The sequence below is a fragment of the Naegleria lovaniensis genome (genome assembly GCF_003324165.1).
Source record: "Naegleria lovaniensis strain ATCC 30569 chromosome Unknown tig005, whole genome shotgun sequence".
Lineage (NCBI taxonomy): Eukaryota > Heterolobosea > Eutetramitea > Acrasida > Naegleriidae > Naegleria > Naegleria lovaniensis.
In genome coordinates, this window is record NW_025407827.1 from 206,022 (window position 1) to 232,611 (window position 26,590).

General features: G+C 37.2%; 13 protein-coding genes across 13 annotated transcripts; 10 read left to right on the forward strand and 3 right to left on the reverse strand.

Moving 5' to 3' along the window:
• Positions 1–49: 49 nt before the first annotated feature.
• On the forward strand, positions 50–3,542 carry C9374_012464 (uncharacterized protein; the record flags this gene model as incomplete). Its single annotated transcript, XM_044688233.1, has 2 exons — positions 50–2,517; positions 2,624–3,542. 2 exons carry the CDS (start codon positions 50–52, stop codon positions 3,540–3,542), a joined length of 3,387 nt encoding a protein of 1,128 aa, XP_044554106.1.
• A 685-nt stretch (positions 3,543–4,227) lies between these two features.
• Positions 4,228–5,412, forward strand: C9374_012465 (uncharacterized protein; the record flags this gene model as incomplete). Its single annotated transcript, XM_044688234.1, has 4 exons — positions 4,228–4,314; positions 4,415–4,560; positions 4,638–5,137; positions 5,186–5,412. 4 exons carry the CDS (start codon positions 4,228–4,230, stop codon positions 5,410–5,412), a joined length of 960 nt encoding a protein of 319 aa, XP_044554107.1.
• A 92-nt stretch (positions 5,413–5,504) lies between these two features.
• On the reverse strand, positions 5,505–5,984 carry C9374_012466 (uncharacterized protein; the record flags this gene model as incomplete). Its single annotated transcript, XM_044688235.1, has 1 exon — positions 5,505–5,984. One exon carries the CDS (start codon positions 5,982–5,984, stop codon positions 5,505–5,507), a length of 480 nt encoding a protein of 159 aa, XP_044554108.1.
• Positions 5,985–6,023: 39 nt separating this feature from the next.
• On the reverse strand, positions 6,024–6,571 carry C9374_012467 (uncharacterized protein; the record flags this gene model as incomplete). Its single annotated transcript, XM_044688236.1, has 2 exons — positions 6,024–6,441; positions 6,495–6,571. 2 exons carry the CDS (start codon positions 6,569–6,571, stop codon positions 6,024–6,026), a joined length of 495 nt encoding a protein of 164 aa, XP_044554109.1.
• Positions 6,572–6,980: 409 nt separating this feature from the next.
• C9374_012468 (uncharacterized protein) lies at positions 6,981–9,103 on the forward strand (the record flags this gene model as incomplete). Its single annotated transcript, XM_044688238.1, has 2 exons — positions 6,981–7,780; positions 7,966–9,103. 2 exons carry the CDS (start codon positions 6,981–6,983, stop codon positions 9,101–9,103), a joined length of 1,938 nt encoding a protein of 645 aa, XP_044554110.1.
• A 520-nt stretch (positions 9,104–9,623) lies between these two features.
• C9374_012469 (uncharacterized protein) lies at positions 9,624–11,525 on the forward strand (the record flags this gene model as incomplete). The annotated part of the gene is made up of 1 exon (XM_044688239.1): positions 9,624–11,525. The coding sequence occupies one exon, from the start codon at positions 9,624–9,626 to the stop codon at positions 11,523–11,525; it is 1,902 nt and encodes a 633-aa protein (XP_044554111.1).
• Positions 11,526–11,560: 35 nt separating this feature from the next.
• C9374_012470 (uncharacterized protein) lies at positions 11,561–13,317 on the reverse strand (the record flags this gene model as incomplete). Its single annotated transcript, XM_044688240.1, has 3 exons — positions 11,561–12,767; positions 12,818–12,994; positions 13,088–13,317. 3 exons carry the CDS (start codon positions 13,315–13,317, stop codon positions 11,561–11,563), a joined length of 1,614 nt encoding a protein of 537 aa, XP_044554112.1.
• Positions 13,318–13,517: 200 nt separating this feature from the next.
• C9374_012471 (uncharacterized protein) lies at positions 13,518–19,619 on the forward strand (the record flags this gene model as incomplete). Its single annotated transcript, XM_044688241.1, has 1 exon — positions 13,518–19,619. The coding sequence occupies one exon, from the start codon at positions 13,518–13,520 to the stop codon at positions 19,617–19,619; it is 6,102 nt and encodes a 2,033-aa protein (XP_044554113.1).
• A 637-nt stretch (positions 19,620–20,256) lies between these two features.
• Positions 20,257–20,949, forward strand: C9374_012472 (uncharacterized protein; the record flags this gene model as incomplete). The annotated part of the gene is made up of 1 exon (XM_044688242.1): positions 20,257–20,949. One exon carries the CDS (start codon positions 20,257–20,259, stop codon positions 20,947–20,949), a length of 693 nt encoding a protein of 230 aa, XP_044554114.1.
• Positions 20,950–21,140: 191 nt separating this feature from the next.
• C9374_012473 (uncharacterized protein) lies at positions 21,141–21,941 on the forward strand (the record flags this gene model as incomplete). Its single annotated transcript, XM_044688243.1, has 2 exons — positions 21,141–21,684; positions 21,847–21,941. 2 exons carry the CDS (start codon positions 21,141–21,143, stop codon positions 21,939–21,941), a joined length of 639 nt encoding a protein of 212 aa, XP_044554115.1.
• A 325-nt stretch (positions 21,942–22,266) lies between these two features.
• On the forward strand, positions 22,267–23,019 carry C9374_012474 (uncharacterized protein; the record flags this gene model as incomplete). Its single annotated transcript, XM_044688244.1, has 3 exons — positions 22,267–22,432; positions 22,577–22,885; positions 22,967–23,019. 3 exons carry the CDS (start codon positions 22,267–22,269, stop codon positions 23,017–23,019), a joined length of 528 nt encoding a protein of 175 aa, XP_044554116.1.
• A 213-nt stretch (positions 23,020–23,232) lies between these two features.
• On the forward strand, positions 23,233–24,591 carry C9374_012475 (uncharacterized protein; the record flags this gene model as incomplete). Its single annotated transcript, XM_044688245.1, has 1 exon — positions 23,233–24,591. The coding sequence occupies one exon, from the start codon at positions 23,233–23,235 to the stop codon at positions 24,589–24,591; it is 1,359 nt and encodes a 452-aa protein (XP_044554117.1).
• A 76-nt stretch (positions 24,592–24,667) lies between these two features.
• On the forward strand, positions 24,668–26,544 carry C9374_012476 (uncharacterized protein; the record flags this gene model as incomplete). The annotated part of the gene is made up of 4 exons (XM_044688246.1): positions 24,668–24,693; positions 24,817–25,012; positions 25,123–25,353; positions 25,438–26,544. 4 exons carry the CDS (start codon positions 24,668–24,670, stop codon positions 26,542–26,544), a joined length of 1,560 nt encoding a protein of 519 aa, XP_044554118.1.
• Positions 26,545–26,590: the final 46 nt, after the last annotated feature.

The following is a 26,590-nucleotide window of genomic DNA, read 5'->3' on the forward strand; positions in this document are numbered from 1 at the left end:
ATTGATTAGTGAAAATAGAAATATATAATATAATAATTCACAGTTCATCATGAGTAACAACAACATTACGGAAAACAAAAAACAACACAAAGAACACACAGTGTCTCCAACGGAAGAGCCAGTTTTTGGATCAGACTTGAATACAAGAGTAAATTCAGCAGCAACAATAGGTTCGCTCAAGTATCCATATCACGTCAAAAGCTTATCGGTTGAGGGATTGGAATCGTCAAATAGTTCAGATTTAAAATCAAACGAGCAATCTCAACAATCAATACAACAACAGCAACATGGTTCTGGTCGATTTTTATCATCCATGTTTGGTTCGGTAAACCAAAATATTCAACCATCATTTCAAAAATCTACTCCTTCCTCATCTGTGACATCTTCTGATCAAAAAGAACGAGAATGGGGAATTTTTTGTATGGAAAACAAAACAGACAAGCCAATATATTGGGGAGTCAAAGGATTGCACATTCATTGGAAAAAAGAAAACAAGCCAATAATTTTGCCGAGTAAGAGCAATCCTTTGTATGAATTTCCACCTGCTTACTACTTTTACAATCAAGAAAAAACCACTTCCTCCTCGTCAGCCCGGTTAAAAAGCCACAAACATTTTTTCTTTTCTTCATGCCATTCAGTAGATTTAACAAATGAAGGTTTGTCAGACTGGAACAACATCATTCGATTTAAACTGGAACCAAACACATTTTGTTTAGGACGATTTCCATTTCATACATATTCTGATTATTTCATTTTGTTAGTTGGTTTACATGATTCAGAGTCAACTCGTGGCAGTCACGTAAATTGGTCAACCTCACCAAATTCCAAACCTGAAAAAGAGGACGCTTCAAAAAACGACTCCATATTCTCGAGATATTTTGGAAACACTAAAAACTCATTTATGAACTATATACCCAGAACACAGACATCAGTTGAGGTCATGGAAGAGTCCGATGACCAACCAACCTCAGAACAAAAGAAAGATCCCACTTCTACCGACAAAAAGACAACTAATAAGAAAAAACTGCCGTTTCACTGCAAGGCCTATTACATTGAACACTTTCATAATAAGGATGTAATTTTGGCTGCAACTGTAACCAAGTCATTATTTCTTTTCAGTGACTATACCACTTTTACTCTCGAACCAATTACCTATAGATTTTTCCCAAATTACCGTCCCTGTGAGAACGCATCTGCTGAGCAGATAAAGTTATCTAACAACATCTACTTTGATGAAATTAGGGAAATTTGTATTAAGAAAGGATCCAAAAAGAAAGTGAACGAAGGGTCCTCAAGAAATGCGTTGCAATTTCATGGTTTACAAATGTACGAGGATGAAGCTAACAATACCCTACGAGAGAGTATTTTATTTTTCTTTTTATTTATGAGAAAGTTGTATGAGAGACTTAATATTTTACTTTTACTGGACGAATCTGAAATTGAGCAACCAAGTGACTTGGGTGACGATTTAGTAGAATATCTCATGAAATTTTTGATAGGATCCAAAACAATTGTAACCCATACTGACAGCCAAAAACGAGATGTGCTCAAGTGGTTCAAATCTTGTGTAAAGTTAATTGGGTTCAACAATGGAAAAGACTCCAAAGATAATAGATATGTTTTATCTAGGAGCGATGAGTCTTTCAGTAGATCATTTGAAATGTACAAATTTAACGAAGACAGTACTGATACAGAGGAATTTTTCAACACTGATGAAGAGGAGCAAAATAAGCAAACAAAACGACCGATTTGTCACGTTGATGGAGTTATAGTACTATCCACTGTAGGAAACAAAATGAGCAAAGATTTTAAAAACAAGCTAAAGCTTTTGGAAGGCTTTCCCACTCTTTATGTCCTTCATGGCCTTGATAAGTGCACTGACATTTATGACGCCATTAAAAGGAAGGAAAATGCTGAAATTGAAATTTCGAACCTGTACATCAACTCAAAACCATACATTGTTCAACACAAGACCATCATGACAAAGTCACAAACAGACTCCACAGAACTTATCCTTTCACAATTTTTCCGAGAGGTCATTGACGTTGCGCTAGAGCGAGCGGCCGTTCATCACACAAAGCTCGAGTCATCCACATCCATTAATTCTGTCATGAAGCTCTTTTCGAATTCAGAAGTTAAAATTGAAATTAAGGATTTACAAGATTCTGAACAAAAACGAAACGTTTGGTTTTTCGGCCTGGACAACGAAAGAGAAACTGTTTCTGCTGCAGTGAATAGTCTTTACAATACAAAGTATTTTGCCAAATCCAAAGAAAAGAAGAAACATTCAAAACAGACGAACATTCTGGTTTGTGTGAGAAGTAGAGAGCAATTTATGAATGGAAAAGATATTATTCCAGAGAAGAAAATACAATCCATGAATCAGTATGTTCTTGTGAAGAGAACGATCACAGACCTATGGAGCTTGAATGCAACGCTGAAGAGAAGACGTAGTACAGATAATACAGCTTCGACCATGAAAAAGTCCCATAGTTATGGAGCTCTACAGTCACTGGCGTAAGTATTTCAGCGCATCTTGATTCATGTTCGAAGCAAAACGGCATGACAACCATCATAATTGTTAAATATGTTTCAACATGTGTCAAATGTAAAAACATAACAGACGGAAAGAACGGCTTAAACATTTGAAACCCACAATGAGAACATCCGTAGAGACACCTCACAGTGTGAACATGCCAATCAATGAGAAGAGCATCTTTGATATTCATGCACATGATAGTAGTGACAATTCTGATACAGATTCACCTCACATGCTTCCGAAAGCACACGATGACAGTGGTGCTCTAAGTGATGATGATTTTTCAGAGAATGCCATTGTTCTCGTGAAGAATGATTCCGAAGAGGATGATCAGGTCAAACTTAATGAGAAAAAACTCATCGATGAGAACAAAGAGTCCTCTTCGAAGAGTCGTGTCTTGCTGAACACTTCTAATTTGGAAGCAAATGATTCCAAACACACCAATGTTCAGCCTTCTACCTCCGCACTGGATCACCTCACACCTCCTATTCAGAAAGGTGATATTGTGGTATTATGTGTCGAGTTATCTGGAAGAATTTTAATTACAGGAGAAAATGGTATTTTCACACGATTTATTCAACAAGTTCTAAATTATACGGATAGTGTGGTACTTTTTGTAGAGAGAATGGATCGTCATGAATTTCAACAAACTCCCATTCTTCACTTTTCTGGGTTAGGCTCAAAGAAATGTTGTTGTGTATTTGGAGATGACCAAGACATGACTCTCGATCAAGAATTACTTCAATCTCAAGACATGAGAAATCTCAAATGTCGATGCTACTTCTCGAGCGAAAGACCTGATGAACAGAAGGCAAATATGGACAAGTTCTGGGAGCATGTTCTCGAGTATAATAATACTGGCCGTTCCTATAACCATCAGCATCATCATCACCATTACGACGAGTCACAGGCCGTGTACTCGCCTGGCAGTGCTTCGACTCCAGCCTCTTCCATGACCACCATTCATGATGAGAACATTTTCTCAATAGCTGCAAAAAAGTAACACTGATCAGTAAGCTCTATTTGGTTCAATGCCAGTGACATTGTGTTTTCATGCCTATGTAGTGAAGATAGAAACCAGTGAGACCAAAGTCCGGGTCCATTGACCCTTGGCGTGCCCTCTTTCGAGGCGGTACTTTCTACCTGACCATGTCTTGCATGGTGTATCCAGAGACTTTCCCAGAAACTGTTTCGCGAGAGTGAGAGACACCTCCTTAATGAAGGCTCTCCCCGTATGTTTGTTTCTATTGGATAACCCTGACCTGTGCTACCGAGAGCAAACAACCAAGAATAGCGGCAAGCACAACCACGACAGCATTCGACATAAAGACGTTATGGTTCATGAAAAAAATATTTTGTGTGACTTGTGGAAAAGCCTTCTCAAATTATTTGGTGAAGGATCAATGATGAAAGACATCGACGCCAGCAGAGACCATTTCATCATGAAATTCGAGATGGCATCTTCTTCATTGGAAATCCCTTGTAGTATCACCTCAAAAAGAAAATGTACCCGATTTTAACGGCCTTATGAAAAAAATGAAATGCAACTCGTGTTGGCGTCAAGTGGAAGAATTGTATTTCATTACAAGTTGTAATCATGTGTTTTGTAAGTTGATGATTGAGGCTGTTGTAGTTACTTGATGCTTGTAATAGGTAAGGATGATGCCATTAAACACTTCTCAAAGGATATGAGTTGTCCTGCATGCGAAAAGCCTCTCTCTACTCGAGATATACGGCAAGTAGAGTTGAGTAAGGCTCAGGTTGAGGAGAAAACGGTGAGTTTGAAACTTTGTGTGCTCATCAATTAACGGAACAATAATTCATGCACGTGCAAACTGACTAATACTCTCTCCATCATTCATTCAACGAATACAGATGTGTTTGTGTGGCCTCCCACCTGAAGTAATTCTTGAGGCAGCTCACAACGCTTTCAAGTTCTGGGACAATCAGAGACAAGTTGAAATCAAGTATCAGGAATTCCTACAAAAAGATACCCTCAGCAAGGCATCTCAAATGGAAAAGTACGTATAATCAAAGCATACTCTATATCTCTGTTCATCATCTGTTCTAATATTAAAACTCCTCTGCATCCTACAAGATCGTACGCTGAGAGGCTCAATGACACAAAACAAAAGCTTCAAACCGTTACAGAGAGGCTTCAAGTGACTGAGGAGCAATACGAATTGACGAAAAGGGAATTTCAAAACATTCAAGAAAAATACTCGGAGAAGGTTAGAGAGAGAAACAAGCTTCAAGAGTTGTACAATTCCCTCAAACGAAAATATGAGCAGAGTGGATCTGGGCTGAGATCAAGCTCTCCAAGCCTTAGTAACGAATTGGAGAGCCACAGCATTGTTTCTCCATCATCAAATTACAAGGACAATAATCAGGAAAATATTGGACCTGGGAATGGTAACCTTCTGTTCAAGAATCAAGCACCACTACGTTCATCAGCCACAAGTGGTCTATTGGATTTTAGAGTCTCCAAAACTTCTCCTAATGCACTCGCTCAAAACTCGTCAACAAGCGGAGTTGCTGCACTCCTTAAAAGTAGTAGTGCTATCAATGCAGGCCTCAATAATACCAGCAATGAGCACCGTAAGTTATTTGAAATTGGTTGTTTCTTGGTTGACATGTCTACCATAGGATCTCCTCTTTTTGTCCTTGGAGGATCAAACAAAAATCATGATGGTAACAATAATGGAGATAATAATTCTGGAAAGACTGCTTCAGGATTTCTCTTTAACAGAAATGAGGCACACAAGCTCTTGTATACTCCTTTGAAGAGATCTCGTCCAACATCACCAAGAAATCCAATCCAACAATTCAATGGTGCATTATTGCCATCCCGTAGAAGTCCAACTTCAAAATAGCATGTCGTTTTAGTGTGTACGCTACTGCTTTGTAAATTGAATAATTTTCACATGGAAGTATTTCTTTGGTGGTGAAGAAAGCAGCAAGTTTACTAACTTCGTTCAACAACTCTATATTCAATTTTGTTACTTGGCTCTTTCTTTTCTTTCCCTGAGTTTTTTCTCCTCTCGATTTCTGCACGTTTTCTCTCTTCGAATTGTTGTTTACGTTTGTCATCCATTTTGTCTTCTTGTGCTTTTTTAATTTCTTCTGATGGCTCGTCGACTAGATCCAATCTAACATTTCGGATAATATTTTGAATATGAGTTTGATTGTCCTCGGATTCTAATTGTTCTTGTAGTTTTTCCAATCCACTCTTGTCGCCTGCCATTTCTAATATATTTTTGTATCGCTCGATGATTTGCTTAGTTATTTGTTCGGAATAGGAAAGAGGTTTATCTTCCTCTTCTTTTCTAGTTAAGAGGCTATGCGAGAAAAATTTCTTGCTGATGACTGTGAAACGAGCTTGGAAGGAGGAAGCTTTGTTGCTGGCGAATCGAGTTGGAATATTAAAGAATGCTCTTTTCATCATTTTTTAAATTTATTGGTTAGATAAATCTTTGCTTCCATCTTAAAGAACTTTATCCCAATACACATCTTCTTTAGGAGTTGAAGGTGTGACTGAAGTTTTGCTTTTAGATGATCTTTTCATGAAGAAAACAACAAGTACAATGATTCCCACAACCATCATCAGTGCTTGGAAAGTGGTAGGTCCATTATAGTCATTCAAAGAGCTTTGTGAAATCGTATTCTTCTCAGGTGATGTCATCTTGTTCACAGAAACCTCCCCACTCTCTTCTTCCTCCACTGGTAGATTCATCCCTTCACGAAGACCTCGTTCTCCAAACTTGTCATATATTTTTCTCTTCTTTTCATCGGAAAGAACTTGATACGCATGAAGAACATCTTGAAAATGTCGAGTTGGTCTATGTCTATCCTCTCTTCTGTCTCTGTTTCGCAATATCTTGTGATACGCATGTCTTATATCTCTATTCAAAAACACACAATGACTATGGGAAAATAAGTGTCTTTCCATACTCACCTTAAATCTGCATCTTTTGGAACGTTTAGGATTTCATAGAAATTACGATCTGCACAGAAACAACACGATCCGATCATTAATATCCCCATCAACACTAGTATTAAAACAAGCCTTCTCAATGATCTGAATTCTGACCTCGGAATCATGATCCCCTGGGAATTCATTAAGAAAATTTTTTTCAATGGACGAACAAACCCTAATGGATCTCCTCGTGTTCATTCGTTCATCTAAACAAGCGCTTCATCACAATTCCACTAAGGTCCACAATTTCATAATTTTCGCTGAGAATTCAGAGCCAGGCCAACACCACACGAAAGGAACACTTTCGGAACACTGAACCCCAAAAGTATTTTTGAAAATTGAACCAAAGACCAAACTTCGCTTCCATCATAAAAAATTGAAGAAGGATCAATTCCCAATCATCATCAGCATCTCGAGAACACCACACTCTTCCATCATCATCAACACAACACCGCACATAACCACATGATCATGGCCGAGTCTTCTGATCTTTTCAAAAAATTAAAGAGAGAAATTGATGAATGGAAGGAATCATTTGCAGATATTTACTTTAGCATTGATGATCCTTGGGTGAGAAGATTTGCTTTTAATTGTGATGAAAATGGCGACTTGGTGGTAACTTGTCAAGTTGATCTAGACTATTCCGAGTCCTATCAAACACATCTATCATTAGTAATTCCCAAATCATATCCGAAGGGAGAATATACTTGTATGGCTGGCTCTGATTTTCATGAATTGAGAGGAGAGAATGTTGAAGATGTCCTCACTCAAGTGTTCTCACTCATGAAAGAGAAGAGAGACAAGTTTCTTGAAGAAATTCCTACTCCTGGAACTGCAAATTCTCATGGCCATGGAGATCATGTATTTGGAGATGAAGAAGAGCCTCACTCTGCTGTGGATGACCATGATACACTCTTCATTGATGACGATGACGATGAAAAGAGAAAGAGATTTGATTCTATTGAGAAAGATTTGGAGAGAGTCCGAAAAACAAAAGGTTGGCTCGGATGTAGAGGTGCATCAGGAATGGATCAAATCAAAGTATATCTTTTCACAGATCCAAAGCGTTTGAACATCTCGGAATTGGTGAGTGAGGCCTGGGGTTTGTCACTTTCCAAATGGATTTGTGTTTCTATTACATTTTCAAATTACTACACCGAATCTACAACGAAACCTCAAGTCGAGGCATTCCAATGCGGTGAAACATCTCTCAGAGATCCACAGGCACTCATCGACAATGGAAAAGTCAAATTCGGGCTGTATTGGTAAGTTGAGAATGATCATTGATTCAATACTAACACATGTACAACCTACAAAACTGTTTTGCATCATTGCATTTATAACAACGTATCGTGATGTGACATTGGCAATGTTCTTCACACTTATCGATCGGTGAACACAAATATCACCATTATACTTGAAACATTTTTCGTCATCACACTTCAAACAGGACTGTACAACAACGTTTGGAGAGAGATTTCTTTGCCAAGTATTGGCCAATTGAACTTTACAGAGACACCTTGGAAAAAAAGAATGGAAAAAATTATATGGAATATTTGTTAGACTATACCGAGCAAGTAATCAAAAACAGTCCATCAAAATGCTTGATATGTGGAGGCAATCTTCCTTTTGAAGGCATCAAGCCAATGTGTTGCGAAAACCAACTTTGTATCTTCTCACATGAACAATACGGATTGGGTGTCGACTTGGAATCAGCAATTAAGAAAATACCTGACATTGTTGATTTATTTATTAGTATGTGCCATGCAGCATCTTCATCATACATCTCCAATAGAGGTTTCAATCCATTCCAGCCATTCCCAATGGGTTTAGAAATTAAAATCAGAGACAAGACAACGGATAAGGTTACAACCTACAACTTTTTAACGAGCGACGGAAAAGAAGATAATGCCAAAGTTCGAGAAGTTCTTGAGAAAGTGCCTTCAGTTAAGGTATTGGATGAATGGGTTGACGAGGGTAAACTTAAAGATCGATGTGATGAGAAACATCCGCTGCTGTATCCGCTTCTACGTTGGATTTTAGCCAGTGCTCGTGTGCACTTGAAGAAATTGTCATCAAAGGAGCAGATTAGTGAAATGAAAACAGAACATCAATACATTATGATGAGCTCAACTCCTGATAAGGAACGCAGGTTCCAAGAATTGAAGAAGAAGCACGGTTCGATTTTAGCCTTCCATGGCTCTGCATTGGGCAATTGGCACTCGATCATGCGTAAGGGTTTGCTGAACTTGAGTGGTACTGCCGGAATGGTAAACGGTGCTGCATATGGATCTGGTGTTTACTTGGCTGCCAATGCGAGTGTTAGCTTTGGATACATGAGGTATCAATCAGGATGGGGTAACTCCATTACCTTCAAATCCTCCCAAATTGGTTGTTTGGCTTTGTGTGAAATTATTAAGGCTCCAGAACTTGTACAAAAATATGGATCCAACATGACACCAAATCCATATTATGTGATTCCAAACGAGGAACATTTGCAAACTCGTGCCTTCTTCATCTACACCACATCACAACACCACAGCGTTGAAGGTAGAGATTTGAAGCTTCCAAAGATTGAATTCAACTAAACCTGTATGTATGTAAATAGAGTTTGATGTGTACAACATGTTTTCATTTCTTGTGTGAATTAGACGCCTCTTCGTGTCGAGCACTCGTTCGAAAATAAAAAATTCTTTTTCGAACCACAATCCACGAGTCATTTTATTTGGTGTGGTGATGTGAAGATAATTGTATTCATCGAAATCTTCAATTAGGTCAAACCGTCTTTTCGAATTGGGCATGCTGTGTACAGTTCTCATCGCAGTGTGCCTGCCGTCTGATGGTGATACAACTTATTGCCGACACTCCAACCCTACCTGATTCTCTCGACAACAGCAAGGGACTGATAAAGCATACATCTTTCTTTATTAAAAAAAACTCACAATTCAACAACTAGTACATTTTTTCATTCTGTTTTCATTAATCCATTGATTAATCTGCTTCTCATTTGATAACAACATTTCTATTCTCGTGGACACTACGGCTGAACAATCACACGTGTCTCTCCAAATTTGTCCAAAACTTTTATACATGACCTGATTACAAAAAATGAAACGAAATCAACTTGAAGGTTATTCACCCCCATTATCAACAACAGGACAAGATCAAACACACCCGAATTCGGGATTGGCTGATAATTTTGAGATTAGTTATGTACCAGTTTCCGAAGAGGCTTTTAATTTTGAAAATAGAGTTCAAGTGGATGATGATGAAGGGAACAATTCCATTCATTACATTCCGGCGATTAATCAACAACAAGAAAGTACCTCTCCGTACCTTTCTTCATCACGAGATGATTTTTTCTCGAGCAGCAATAATAACAGTAATGATAATACCAACATGAATGAGAGTAATACTGATCAAGAAAATAATAACGTATTTGTCACTCAAGGTGGTTTTTCTTCGAGTAGTAACATTGTCCAAGAGAGCAATAAGACACGATTCAGAAGACAGCCTAAAAAGAGCACTACTGGGCAAGATCAAGACAATTTCTCTAAACAATCACACTTGTTTTTTGTTCCATCGAACGGAAACTCACCACAAACTCATTCATCACATCAAGGCTATTCATCAGGATATAACGTTCCAGAGTTTTTACCAATGCATGAAATGAATCAAGTACCAAATTTGTCACATCATGCAACACTTGGTAATCCCTCTGCATTTAATAACGTGCCTTCGATGGATGTTCCTGTTTATCAAAAGAATGATTCTCCATCCACTCATCTGCATTCCTACCACCCTCAACAGCACAGTAATTATACCTTTAACTCTCAAAACAATGCTTATTTTGCATCATCTGGCAGTAGTAATTTATTTAACCCTGAATTACCAAATAGTCAATTTTCAAGTGAGAGAAAAGAATTCAAGCCACAAAACACAACTCCTTCAAAAGGTAAAAAGGGAGCATGTCTCACTTTCTTGGTTCTCGTAGCTTTATTTTTGATTATTGCAGGTATTGCCTATGGAATTGTCATGTATTCAGGACTACTTTCTCGAACAGATTCCTCATTCGCCTCTTCTTTCAGCTTTCAACAATCCCAAGAGCAACGTAGAAATCTTGACAATGACGATCATAATACTCTCCACAGAGTACTGGACGACCATGTATCACAATTCATGAAGGAGAATGAAGAATCGGTGGAAGTGGAGACAAATCAAGAACCTGATCAATCTACTGAGACTCAGCAAGAACAATCAGCGGCAAGTGACACGACCACCGTCGTAGAGGACAGTACTAAGGACTCAACAACAGACACGTCACAACAACAGTCCAATACTGAAACTCTGAAACAAGAAACCAAAGACGAATACAATTTCTATGACCCATACAAGAAGGAAGAAAAGCCAGAACAAAAACCCACTGCCACTACGAGCACAACAGCACAAAAACAAGTGTCCCCTAAAAAACCACAAAAGAAACCACAGCCACAGAAAAAAAATGTTGAAAAGAAAAAATTGGCACTTCCTCAAGAAATTTATGACAGAGTGTACTCTAGCAAGAAGAGATCTCGTTCCAATGAAGCCAAATTCAACTTTATGGACGACAAGATTGAAAAATATCTTGACAGTCTTTCTAAAAAGCAATATAATCGTCTTTCCAAGGAGGAGCGTGCTGTCATTCAGCAATATGTCGCATTGAGAGAAAGAGAATCCATGCAGAAAACGTCTTCACACAAATACAAGAAAAAGGGTATTAAGAAGAAGAGAACCAAAGTGAATCCCTACGAATTTGATTATTCATCCAATCCTGTTCGAGAGGACGAAATGGAAGTTACCAGCGATCCAACGCTACCACTAAAAACAACCAAAGACAAGAGAGGAAGAATTCATCATGTTGATCCATTCGGCGAAAATGAGCACGAAAATGATGAAATGTATGACGAGGACGTAAAAAGCTACATGAGAAATCCAAATTATCAAAATTATTTGGACAATGATCGAGATTAATTTTGACATTTAATTAAATCGTGATTTCAACAATTCTAAAATTTACAAAATCCTGGAGCTCTGTAAATTGGAATTGTTTCTCTAATATTTGGAATTCCTGTGAGGAAAAGAATTAACCGTTCAAATCCAAGACCAAAACCACCATGTGGCACAGTTCCAAATTTTCTCAAGTCCAAATACCAGTCATAATTTTGGAGATTTGTCATTCCCTTCTCTTTCATGTTTTGAAGTAGGATATCATATCGTTCTTCTCTTACAGATCCTCCAATTAACTCTCCCAAATCAGGGACCAACAAGTCAACAGCAGAGACAGTTTTACCGTTCTCATCGACTCGAGCATAGAATGGTTTGATCACCTTTGGATAATTGGTGACAAATACGGGACTGTTGAAATACTTGCAAAGGTACACTTCATGCTCGCTTTGCAAATTGACACCCCATTCCACAGGATATTTGAATTGAACCCGATTCTTTTCAATTGCATCTTTCTGCAATAACTCAACAGCATCAGTATATGTAATGGTCACGAATTTGGTTTCATTACTAGCCACCTTTTTCAAATCTTCAAAGAGGGTATTCTTGTACCACTTATTAAAGAATTGAATGTCCTCTTCACATTGATCTAACACTTTTCGTACTGCATGTCTAATCATGTTTTCAGAATGTTGAACCAATTCTGGCAGTCCAATGAATGCCTGTTCCATTTCTACCATCCAAAATTCAGCGAGGTGTCTAGTTGTTCTGGAATCTTCAGCTCTAAATGTAGGTCCAAATGTATATACTCTCGACATGGATGACGCAAATATCTCTGCTTCTAATTGTCCACTCACTGTTAAGAACACTTCTTGGTTTTCTCCAAAGAAATCTTTGTGTTGTTCTGACATTACTTTAAATTGTTCTCCAGCTCCTTCACAATCACTTCCAGTTAAAATTGGTGTATGAATTTGAATAAAGTCCTGACTTTGGAAATATTCATGGATAGCCATCATGGCAGAATTTCTTACACGCAAAACGGCAGCACCCGTGTTCGTTCTGCTTCTAAGATGTGAAATTTCTCTCAAAAATTCAACAGTGTGGCCTTTCTTTTGAAGTGGATATTGTTCTTGAGGACACTCTCCCAATACTTTAATTTCTGCAATGTTTGAAAGCTCAGTTTTTTGACCTTTTCCCGGTGATTTAATAATCTGTCCTCGAATTCTGATACTTGCTCCATTTTGAATTTTTGCAAGCTCGTCATGAGATCTACTTCCATAGTTTTCAATATTTACAATATCATGAAATATTCCACTTACATGACAGGTGTACCTTGATGAGTATTGGTCATGTCAAAAACAACTTGTAAATTAGAGTTGCAAGAGCCATCATTCACTTCAATGAAACATAAATTCTTTTGCATTCTCGAAGTTCTCACCCATCCTTCAATCGTAACATTTCTATCAACGTTTTCCTCCATACGAGCTTCCTTAACTCTAAGAGTTGAGAAATAATTTCCGATGGTGTTGATTTATCAAAATATAACATTCCATAAATTAAATTCATGAACATGTCATCTGAAAATTTACCTCATCTTGATTTCTCGATCCATCGTGAATGAATTCTTCATTGAGAAGAATCGGTTGCAGTCGGAGGATGATGATGAAAATTCTTGAAATTCCCTTCCTCTACATTTATTTGTACAAAGTAATAATGCAGATCCACTACCAGTGCTTAAATTTCTTTGGCCAATTCCGAGCCTTCCCATCATGGTTGATGAGCTCAAATGACCGTAACAAGCAGAAATCAATCTTTTCATTTTTTTAAAATAAATTTGAAAACAAGCTCTTTGGAGAACAAAGGTTTACTCCTCAATAATAATAATATTTAAAAATCATTTTACATCCCAAACGTTCTCAACTTTTTCAAGCGAGTATCGAAGTTTGAACGATTCATCATCATGCGCCTGCACAAAATTGTTCAATAAAATTTTGAATCGAAAAAAAAAATTGCCACAAAATGTCTGAACTCAAACGACAACTTCAATTCTTGCAGACGGTCTTTCCTCAGACAGCAGTCACCAAATTAAAGAAGGGAAAGGAAAGTTTTCTGTTCACTGCGGAAAAAGCTGCTCGTTTAACCAATGAGGATATTCATATCATCGCTGTGGATGGATTGAAGGAATTGATGAGACTTGATGCTCGTTTCGGACCCTTTCAAGATTCTCTTTTTCATTCATCGTCCATTGATAGAAATAGAGAAATGGAAACACAATCGGAGAATGATATTTTGAATCAAGAAATTGAAAGATTCCTCTTGTTATTATCGCCCTATTTTTTACTTAAACCTTCGCACAAGGCTATTGAATATTTGGTGAGAAGATTTAAAATTCATATCTATAATGTGGATGCTATCATGGCTTCAATATTGCCATATCATGAAACGACATTCTTCTCACGTTTTGTCCAATTATTGAATATTGCTCCTACGAAATGGCACTTTTTAGAACCCATGCAAAGTAGTGGTGTGGTGATGAGCCGAACGACACTCTTGCAAAGATGTTTCACTGACTTTTCAATTTTTATGTTTATTTGTGATGCAATGAAGGCATTTGTTGAGAGATCAATTGATAACAAGACTTTTAATAATTTCTATGTGGTTACATGCATTGAATACATTTCAGGACAACCATTGCAAGATATTTCATTGAAGCGACTGTTGCCTTATGTGTTTTATGGTTTGAAGTCAAGTGATCCTGATTTAGTTGCTGGATCATTGATGATTACTACACAAATTGCCTCATGTGTGACATTAGCTTCTTCGGTTGTCGATGCTCTCTTTGAAACCATTATTAATGTCATGAGCAAAGCAGAGATTGATAGCATCATGTTGTGTATGATTTTCCTGTTCCAAAGCCAACCCATCACCAAGATGAGAACCTCCCTAATGAACCGTTTGACAGAAATTGAGGGCTTTGTAGAGTCTGTAAATCGATTACGATTGTCTTACAATGTTGGAAACTTTCTTAACGGACTTTTGAACTCGATGATTGAATATTGTTTTGAAACTAAGGACGTGTCTATCCTGGATAAGATAATTTCACAAATTGACTTCTCCGAATGCATCCCTAAAGTCATTGCAATTTTGTTGAATTTATACATTTCCGATTCTGAGAGTTTCACAGAAATTATTCGAAAAGTACTTGTGTGCGTTGAGAAGAAATACAGCGGAGAGACTGACAAGGGATTGGAATTGGGACTCAGAACCCTCGATGAAGAGAGCCATGGAAAAGCTCTTGATTTTTATTCCATGATTTTCAAAGGTTCTCAACATGAAATCATTCCTGAGATTAGTACCACTCTCTACCTTTCACTCCAACATCATGAAAAAACTGTTCGTATTTTGGGTTTGCAACATTTGGGAAAGATTGCAAAGAATGCTGTAGACGAGCAGACCAAGTCGTTCATTACAGAGTCGTTGCTAGAACGATTGAGCGATGAAGATCCATCCATTCTGAACTTTGTGTTGAGTTTACCTCAACTTTTGGATTATTTAAAACCTAAACAAATTGTTGACAAGATTTCTCACATTGTGAAGCAAATTGAGGAAAACAGATCTGATGATGTCTCCAAGACACTATCGGCAACAATTGCTGAGAAACTCCTCGTGGATGACATGTTCAACAAGGACGAAGGCATTGAAAAGATGTTGACCTTTGTTTTCAGATTCCTCGTCATTACACCTGAATTCAAGGAAACCAACTTGAAGGTGATCAAGTCTTTGCAAAAGCTTCGTCATCCACTCTTCTCTGGGCTCTCCTCAATCACCATCAAGGAAAAGGATATTGCTTCCACAAATACACAACTTGTCAATGTGATTGCAAAGAATATTGCCGCAAACCCAGAGCTTGCCAAAGTATGTGAAAACACCGCTGTGAAGGAAGGTTTAGGAACCAAGTCTGTGCTCCTTCTTTTGGCATCCGCCATGAAACAAGCAAGCAACAAGGACGCGAAACTTGTTATTGCTACTTCTATTTTGAACTTGGTCAAGAAATTCAGTTCAAGATCAGGCATTGCCATCTCAGTGAATGATGTTTTCCATCCAACCTCTCAATCCCATGTCGATACATCACTCTCAGTCATCTATCTCATGTTCTATTGTGCACATTCCATGCTTGAACATTTAGAGCAAGATGTGTTAAATTTCTCTGAAATGATGAATCATTTAGCTACTTTTACCTCAAATGCTTCCAAAGAGCAAGAAGCTACTCTTACTTACACTTCGCTCTTGACAAGCTTCTTTATCACCATTTCTGAATCAAGACTCTTTGACCAATTTACTAATCATATCAAAGTCTTGATTGAAAAACATTTGAAGAAGCAAGCTTTAGAATTTCTATCAGTTTTTTGGATGTCTGATCCTGACAATCTTCCATACAAGACAAGAATGAGAAGCTTGCTCATGGGTGTCATGCTCATGGAAGATGATATTGACTATCAATATTTACTTCCATCTCTTCTGATTGCTTTGCAAAACAATCTTTCTAAGGATATGTGTGCTGCTGTGATTTCATGTATTAAGAGAGTTCCTGGCTCCAAACTCTATGATCATCATTTGAAGCAGCATATCAAACCACTAAGTAGAGATGTTGTCAAGAAAGTCACTCATTCTATTGAATCTAAGAGTTCTGATCTCTCTGCTGACAGTTCTCAAATTCAACAAGTGATTCAACAATTGCCAGGCGAGGTAATTGATGTCATGCTGGCCACATTTTCTTTGAGCAAATCAACCTTTGAAAAGTACTCCATTGTCAATATTCTCTCACAGTTGCCATCCACTCGAATCATGCCATCATTGTTTGATGTACTTCTCTCCTACTTGAAATCCATTGAAAAAGGTCACACACTGGATCGATTGGATGTGCTACTCACGTCCAAACTTTTGAAAATGCTCAACATGGATTTGTTAACTAGTAAGAATTCAACCAAGTACTTTACTGAGGGGTTACTTTACGCCATTTCCATCACGAATCAAGTATCAAATCTTATTCCTTCACTTGAAGTGGTCAACAATGTGAATGCACATCTTTTATCAGTGTTGGATGAGAAGAGTCAACGAATGCTTTTCGATGCAATCACCAAGGTTCTGAAATCACCAAATGTTAAAATTACCCAAGCGTATCAACAAGCTCTCAAACAATTGCCCATGGATGCCAACATTTTACTCAAATACATTCCAAGCTCTACTAAGGAAATGGATACATCCAATGATGAAACTGCGTCAGATTTGGAAAGATTAACCTTTATTTTGGAAATTATTCAGCTCATGAAATCTGTTCCTAAACGAGAAGTTCTTGCTTCTCGCCTTTTCACTCTTTTGAAAGAATTAAGAGAAGAATATTCATACAACAAGACCCATACGGAGTATCCAATTACAATGATTTTATCCGTTCTCTACTCGATTGCCGCAAAAATTGAAGATCAAGGTGAGGACAAGAAATCTTTGGTCAAAAAAGTTGAGAAAACCTTTGATGTTGATCTTATTCTCAAATGTCTCACTGAAAGCGATTCCTCTCAAATCAGAAACCATGCAATTTTAGTGTTGGGTGAATTAGCCTCAATTTTCCCACTTCAAATTATTGAACAAATTCTTCAAGTCATGAAAGCTGTTGAGGGCACTTTGAAAGAAAAGGATAGTTTTGCCTTTGATGCCATTCAAAAGACTGTCCTTCAAATTGTTCCCAAACTTGTCGAACAGAAAATGGATATCAAATTTATTGTGAATGTGTTTGTGAACTCTATGAAATACATTCCAAAAGACAAGAGACTCTCATTCTTCTCTAATTTGGTCAAAGGAACCTCCAGAAAGAACATTTATGGCTTTGTTTTGCTCATGCTTTCTCAATGTGTCAAGAATGGTGATCAAGAAGATAGCTCAATGATTGTTTCTTTCTGTCATGAACTGGTGGAATATTTCAAGATTGGAAAACAATTGGTGACTCTTGTGAAATTGGTAAACATTGCTCACTCCATTGCCAAAGATGAACAAACAGCCAATAATGCCTTCTATGCATCACAAGAATATTCAGATGAGGAAAAGCAAGCCTTACTTGTTTTCATTTTGGAATTTGCTTCAACACACGTTTCTTCAATGGAATTCCTCAGAATGCTCATCATTGAAGAAGAGAAGGATAAGGAAACCTCACAAACCTATCTACTCACGATTGCTGAGACCTTGAATAAGATCAGAGATCAATCCACGGATTCCACCATTATTGAGCTAATTGATGAAGTATATTCCAAAACTCAACAATTACTCAATTCCTATAGTTTTGTTGCATTGATCAAGTCCATGCTAGAAAGCTCCTCAAGCACAATGCAAGAACGGGCTCTCTTTATTTTGAATACAAGACTCACGGATGAGTCCTCACGAATTATTTCCAAATTGCAACAAGATGAAGAGATTTATTTGACCTTATTGAGAAAGTTGAAAAAGATTTTGGAAGATTCTAAAGCTTCAAACTTCCTCGTTCAATACGCAATTATTTCCATTGAATTGATGGCTAGAAGATTTGGTAGAAATAACTCCAAATTATTCATCAAGATCATGCCTTCTGTGCTTCAACACTTGAAGGAAAATTCTCACTCTGCCATTACTTCCTCAGCCGCTTTATGTGTTTCAACACTATGTTTTGAAATTGGAGCTGATTCACTAGAGTTCTTGCCAAATATTTGTCCAGTCTTTGTTTCTCATATTTCTAAAGTTCTTTCGAAGGGAATGGATGTTCTTGAACAAGAGGAGAATGAAGAAGAAGATGAGTCCAATTCTGATCAGCTGTTGGTGTTCAGTACTCTCTCTGCTTTGGATCTAGTTGTGAGAGTTCATTTGAAATTTATTAGTCCATACCTCAAACAAATTATGAACATTTTGTTGAGTACGAGAATAATTCACTCTTCAAACAAGAAGATTGCTCAAAAGTCAAGTGATGTTTTGTTCTTCTTGGCAACAAATGCCGAAACTAGACATATTTTGGAACCTGTTTTTTCTTCATTGGACGCTTGTGTGAGTTTTGGACATGAATCAGTGGTCAAACTCATGACCGTTGTGTATGAAATTGTCAATGTCATGGATGTGAAAGCGGTCGAGAATTTCCACACAAGAATCACTGAATTTTTCTTACAAGCTTTGGATTTGAGAAGACGAAGAAAGTTCGACAGAAAAATCCTCGAAACTGTCGAAAAGTCTATTAGCTCTTCTTTGGAGGTATTAGTCCTCAAACTCAATGAAGACCAATTGAAATCTGTTCTCAGGCAAATGATTGATTGGTCACGAGAAGCTGTTAACGACGAAGAAACAAAGAACTATTTAGACTATGGTGATAACAAGTTAGCTCCACCTGATGCTGCTCGCTTAATTGCATTCTATAAGGCAATGATTAGTTTCAACATGAAGCTCAGCTTTTTATTTGTTCCATATTATGGATATTTATGGCAAAATATGATTAGAGATTTGAAATCCATTAGTGGCGATCATGATGAAGACGATGAGGATGAAGACGACGATCATGAATCACATCAAAACTCAAAAAAGAGAAAATTGAAAGAACTAACCACCAAAAAGCAACCCAAACTTTGTGTCATTTCATCGACAGAGGATCGTGTGCAATTGGCCTATCTTATTTTGAATTGTCTTAGTCTTTGCTTCTTGAATGACAGAGAGGCATTCGTGCAATCCAATGACAGATTTGAACACTTGATTGAACCACTCGCTAAATTGATCGAACAAGAAGATGTTTGTGAGAAGAATTATGAATTAATTTCCAAGACGTTCGGTGCTCTCGCAAGCGTGGTCAATCAACAACAATGGAAGCCTCTGCAATACCAAGTCTTACAAAGAACCAAACATGAAAGCAGTATTGTCAAGAGAACTGCCATTGCATGTATTGCTGCTTTCTATGAACATGTTGGAAAGGAGTTCATTATCATGCTTCCTGAAATGATGCCCTATGTGGCTGAGTTATTGGAGAGTGATGATGAAGAAGTATTGAAGGACACTCGAGGTATTGTGCTTACCATTGAACAGAAAACTGGTGAAGAAATTTCACACTTTTTGTCAGAATAAAAACGTGTAAAAATGGCTCAAAGAAATTCATTCACGACACCACCTTTCTTTTTTGCATCCTTGTCTTCATACGATCAAGAGCAAGCCACAATCACAACGGCTCTTTAAATTGAGTTTGGATTCAATGATAGGATCCATCCAACAAGTGCTGTCATTTCCGAACAAGAAGTTATTAGTGATTACTGATATCGGATTGTTATATGCCGTGGAAGGAAATATTATGAATACCGATAGGCTAGATTCCAAACCATTTGCAGGAGAATTTAAATTGGTATGGCCTTTTGATGGCTCCCAGCCCGATTTGAAAGCAGTACAAATGGCCTAATTAATTGTTGCAAAAACCAAAACTCAGTCACTGATCTACGGTATCGGAAACAACAGTCATTTTCGAATGAGTAGGTTCAAAACACAAACATTTTCATGTGACAAGCCAGAAATAATGTTTGATCCTTTGAACGATCTTGCTGTGAAACCATACAGAGGAGAAGACTGCGAAATCACACATGTTGGTTGTTGCTATTCGTTTAGTGTTTGTGTGTTGAATGGTTATCATGTCCACTTTACAGGCCAGAATTGGTTTTTTTCAAGAAACAACCTGGTTGAAGGATATCACTGTTGGAAACATCGTTCTCAGACCATGAAAACTCGAGTGGTCAAGTTAGAATGTGGAGACTTTCATGTCGTGTTGTTGCATGAAGATGGTTCTGTTTCTGTCGCAGGAAGTAACAATTTTTCTCAATTAACACCAAAAGCCAAGTTTAGTGGCGACAACGTTTTTTGTACATTGGATCTGAACTATTTATCAGTTCAGGATATATTTTCAGGAAGTAATTCAATGATTTATGTCAAAGATGTTTACAACACCTCCAAAATAATTTATTATGCTGGAGCAGCAATGCCGTCTGAGTTTGTGCCATCTCAAAACGAACCAATGGAAATTTCTGAAATTCGTCATGAAAAAGAGAATGAAATTTCGTTAATTTCTGGAAGCAATAGAGAACTTTTTGACGTTCAATATACAAAAGACTTTTGTTTATTAAGGTATTGGGATCGTCCTCACCTTTTGTTTTTGTACGGATGTCGCTATTATCCATACAAGAAAATTGAACAAACCATGGTAGATTTGTCGAAACTATTTCCTTATAATCAATTCACCACAAGCACGAATTTCTATAGAGATATTTTACAGGTTAGAGTTCAATGTTTGGGTTTTGCAATATATTGTGACTTTCAAAAGCATTCCAAGTCGAGGATGTTTCAACAACTTTTCAAAACTCTAGATTCAGAAACCCCAAACCATCACCTTTTATATGACATTTCAATTATTTAAGGACCGTAGGAAAGCGAATACGAAATAATAATAATAATATATTATTATTATTATTTCGTATTCCTAAATACACATGAAACTTGTACAAGAGCTATTCTTTTCAATAGAATGCTGTCTTCTCTTGGAATCACGATGGCCTCTAAAACAACTCCAACCCTTTGTCATCCTCACATCACATTTCAAAAAAAAATATGGCATCCACAATATCGTCAACACCACACAACCAGAGGTGGAGTCCACGATCAATTCGATGTCATCATTTATTGGTACTCGTATGGATTATTTCTCTTTCTTATCAACTTTTCACTCTTTTAAATTCTTCTAGTCTAGATGATTTTCCTTCGTTATCATCGACGTCTTCAGTGATGAATTTTCAGTCCTTCCAAAAGGATCATCCAATCTCACAGTTGTATAGTAATAATACTATCAACAGCAACTCTTCATTAATTACGAGTACCATCATCCATTCTCATGACCACTTTTCCGAACCAGACAACATTCGATCGGAACACTACTTTTTCGTGATGGCTCAATCTACCTCGACTCAATGTTTTGAAAGTGTCACCAACAATACAGTATATTGCTGTCCTCCACCTTATCAAAAGGAAGCTAGAAAATCAAAATTGACAGCATTCTTGTTGTCCTTCTTTTTAGGAGTTTTAGGTGTGGATCGATTTTATTTGGGATTCTATTTGATGGGAGTTATTAAATTGTTGACCATTGGAGGTTGTGGAGGTAAGTGTGTGAATTTAAATTACATGGACATGTATATTTGTATTCAATCATGGTATATTTGTCATTGATTTGAATGATAAATGGAATATATATATTGAACGGATTCAAATTGCAATTTGTGAAATATTATATTCAATATATTTTCATATACTCATTTACTAGTTTGGTGGCTATTGGATTGGATTTTAATTCTCGCCAACTCAGTAACAGATGTACGAGGCTGTGCTCTCCGAGATGACATTTCTGCTCCAATTTAACCTTTTTCTTCTTCTTATTTCCCATCATTGTACTTCAATACGAGTTCACACAGGATTCCATACACTAAAAAGCACCTTCACCAATAATTATCTCAATATTGCTTTTCTACGAAATTATATTTTTATTTATTAAAACGAAATTCATCTGTTTTGAAATATTTAGCGAAATGAGAACGCTCTTTCAACTCTATCCCACTCAGATCATACTCAAGCTAGAAAAAAATCGATTAACTGGACGAATTCGTCCCAACAATAACGTTGGTACGAATTTTCACGTGAGTTGCTTTCTGAACTTTGACTCGTGGTTGTTGAATTTCAAAAAAAAATGTCTTCGGGTGGCCATCATTTTTACTCGGCTTCTCCATCGGCCCACACACCAACTTCAAGATCGTTTGCTATGAGCCCAACTGATGATGACAGTGATGAGGAGGGAAATGCTAAAGTGGATTTTTATTTTCCTGGAGCAGCTAGTCTTTCGGATCAATTAGATAGTAAATATCATAATTATTATTGATTTATATTGAGCATTGTGCTGTATGATGCAATCAAATAATTTAACATGATGATATGAATGATTATTATTTTTCATGAATTTTCTATGATGTGTTTGTAATTTGGAATATCGGAATGATTAGAAAAAGTTATGGTTGTTTTGAGGGACGGTAAAAAACTAATTGGAATTCTTCGCTGCTACGACCAATTTGTAAATATGACGCTTGAAAAAACAGTTGAACGAATAGTAGTGGAAGATAAATATGGAGATTTAGATGTTGGTCTCTACATTGTGCGAGGAGAAAACGTTGTTCTAATGGGAGAGGTTGATGATACACGAGAAACAACCTTAAAACAAGTCCCAGTCGACGAAATTTTAATGCTAAGCAAAATGGAACAAGAAAAAGAAGAGGAAAGATCCAAATTGAGACAAATGCATTTGCGAAATAGAGGTAAGTTTGAATGGTTCTTCCAACGGATCGAATTAATTGATCATTGAAACCTTGTCACAATATATTATTTTCATATTTTAGGTCTTCTTGAGATTGGAGAGTATGGAGGTTTTGGTCTGCATTCTGAGTGGTGATCTTCTTGCTGTAACTGATAGCTTTGCCAACATTAAATTTATTTCATAAAAAATAGTCAACAAATTTATTGCTGCTGTGTTTTTGAACAGAGTGATAGAAATAATCGGAAGTGAACCAAAATCATCTCTCGTTTTTCTAAATTGTTGCTTTGTTTAATTTATTAACTCTGTGGAGATTGATATTAGGCTTTGCTTGATCTTTCCAAAAACATCATGTCCATGCAAACCTTGAAGAATAACAATGGAGGAAGTACTTTTTCTTCGGATCAACCACCAATTTCTTCTGATAAGAACTCTTTCAACAACACTAACAATATTACAGTTGGATATTCTTCATCGGGTTTAGCATCATCAACACCTAAACTATCAACCTCCTCGTATCCTGTGGTTACATCATCATCATCAAACACTCCACATCACAAAAAGAACCTCACCCCTCTTACAACAGCACTTACTTCCAACAGTCATCAAGAACGAAAACATCATCACAGCAGAAAGGATCACACGAATGTAAATAATACTACTTATTATACCCCTAGTTCGAATAATGGATTAAATAATAACAAAAGCAACGATTACGAGAAATTATCCCGAAATAACAACAACACTACCATCATGGTGACTCCTCCTCAAAAACCACAGCAATCTTCAACTGTACAACACCCAACAAAATCTCCCCTAGTTGAATCTCATCGATATTCACGGCAAGCTCAAACGTTGCATGCTTCTGCACAATATGACAAAGCCGCTCGGTGTAGCAGAAAAGCACTTTCGGTGTTAGAGAGAGCTAAAAATTATACATGTGACAGTAATGCACTTGAATCAATAGATTGGATGGCTTCGCATTATAGAAGCAACTATCGATATCAAAAGAACATGTTTGAGGCTGTCACAGCACCCTATGGAAGTACCATTAGCAACGGAGGAAGTACAAACAACAATTTCTCTAACAATAATTCACAACGAACACGATCACAGCCCAGAAAAAACAATGTAGTGGTCACAGAAAAATACGGAGATCGTCAAGTAATTATGCCAAACGAAGAAGATTTAGGGGAGAGTATGATTGGAGATTTGGTAATGACCCCTTTCAACAACACACCGACTCCAACGACTGCATGTACATCACTTTATTCTGAATTATATGCCATGTTTATTCATCCATGGCTGCAATATCAAAAGGTTTTGGAGGACTGTTCGGAGAATGCACAGCTTAAAGGCTTATTTTCTAAAACAATCATGACTACTCAACAACGACTATATCAATTAATGCAAAAAACTCAATCCTTAGAAGACTCGGAAAACATGAACGCTAGTTCTGCTGTCTCACCTGTAAATACAAGCACTGCAATGCATACTGACCTCTCCAAAAAGCTTCTCTCACTTACATACTCGCTGAATGCAGACAAAGCTACTCGCCTCTCCCAACAAATACTTAAAAAAGATAGAGAAGTGGAATTATTGAAACGAAAAATCAAGGAACAACAAGACATTATTTCACAACACGAAGAGAACTGGAGACTCATGAAATTAGAAGCAGAAAAAACTCTTGGGACGTCTCAAGAGAAATAGAGAAAGCTGCGCGAGCCCGCTAGCGCCAAAATTTAAACTGTTGCAAAAAAAATTTAAAATTTAAATCAAATAAAAAATGTCCAAACCAAACGACATTGGCAGGTATGTGTGGTTGTTGCTCATTGTTAACATTGAATGCTTTTTTTCGAAAATTATTCAACTATTTTCAAATGAAATTACATCCACAATTTGAATGCAATTTTTTGTTGAACGATCAAACAATAGCTATTTAACATCACTCTTTTCGAGTAAACCCTCCACAGCTCAAGATGCCAAGAAAACAAAACCACAAACAAAGAAGAAAACCAACTCCACGGCCGATGTTTCCTCCGGAAGAAATGCAACGACTTCCTTGCTCAATCAACATGAATCAACATCGGACAACAATGCCATGATGGATGATGACAATTATATCACGATAGTAATAATGGATCAACAAGTGCATCTCCAAATCGTCATCGCTCTAAAAAAGTAGTATTAATGACTTCATTGGAACAAGCTAGAACAGCCAATTCTCTTGTTGATTGGAAGGATCGAACAAATCAAGGAAAGACTTTGGTTGAATTTGGTGATTCGGAAATTGAAGCACTTCCTTCCATTGAGAGTGAGGTGAAAATTGTGAAACCTACAAAATCTGGTTCTGTCAAGTATATGTATGACAAATTGCACAAACAATCAAATGTGTTGCTCGATCGATTAGAAGAGGTTGGCTCTAAAATTTTGGAATATTACGGATTTGAGTCTTCCAAACCATTGAACTATGTAAGTAATAATGGGACGTTGAACGATTGCTCGAGCTTTTTTGAATTTTCCTCAATATGGCAATGTTGTGCAAATTGATAATAGTACTCTGATCAACCAGAAATATATATTGGAAGAATTTTATCAGAAACCGTGGGTGGAGATGACCAGTTAAATTCTTCCTCGATCTTATTGGAAGGTTTAGCAAATGCAGAAACATCTGACTGCAAAATTGTGAAATTGAACTTTGAAAAATTCTCTCTTGAATCATCAAAAGCTCAAACGTTATTCCCTGGCCAAATCGTTGCAGTGAAAGGGCTCATGACTGTGCAATTTTTGAGAGTTGAAAAGATCTACACAGGAGCTCCTCTATTTCATGAGCCACAAGAAACACAAAAGACAGATAACACATCAAATACTGAAAAGTCAAAACTTAAAATTATGGTTGCTTGTGGACCCTTCACACTTCGACACAATATTTTATACAATCCACTCAAAGACCTTGTCACACTTGTAGACGCAATTGAACCAAATGTGTTAATATTGGTTGGTCCTTTCCTGAGTGACGATAATGCTTTGGTGAGCTCTACCTTTTTGGAAGAAACGTTTGACGACGTTTTTGAGGAAAGAGTTTTTGAAAGACTACGATCCATTGAAACAAACTGTAAGGTAATCTTAATTCCCTCATTGAAAGATGTAAATAGTGACTTTGTATTTCCACAACCTCCACTCGATGTCATGACTGATAACAAGATACAGAGCCTTTCGAATCCATGTACCTTTACTGTATCTGCCTCGTCTTGCAATGTGAAAATTGGAGTCACTTCCATCGATGTCATCAAAGATATTAAGGAAAAGGAGTATACTTTTGGCTACGTGGAGGATCAGACGAAACATTTTTACAAGTGTGTCCTCGAACAAGGATACTATTATCCCAGAATGCTTCCAACAGAAGAAATACCCTTGGATTATTCACTTGCTCATGGAACTAGAACTTCTCTCAAGATTGAAGACTCTCCTGATATTTTGATATTACCCTCGGACCAAGTGGCTCATTGTTGCACTGTGATTGACCATACACTTGTGATCAATCCAACCAGACTGTGTGGCAATGAGAATCGAAAAGAAGGTAGCTATGCAATCATTGACGTTTCCAATGACACCTCATTGACACTGGACAAGAGAATTCATGTTCAAGTGGTTAACATTTAGGTGCTCAAAGTTTTACTACTGAGAGAGACTTGGGTGCTTGAAATTA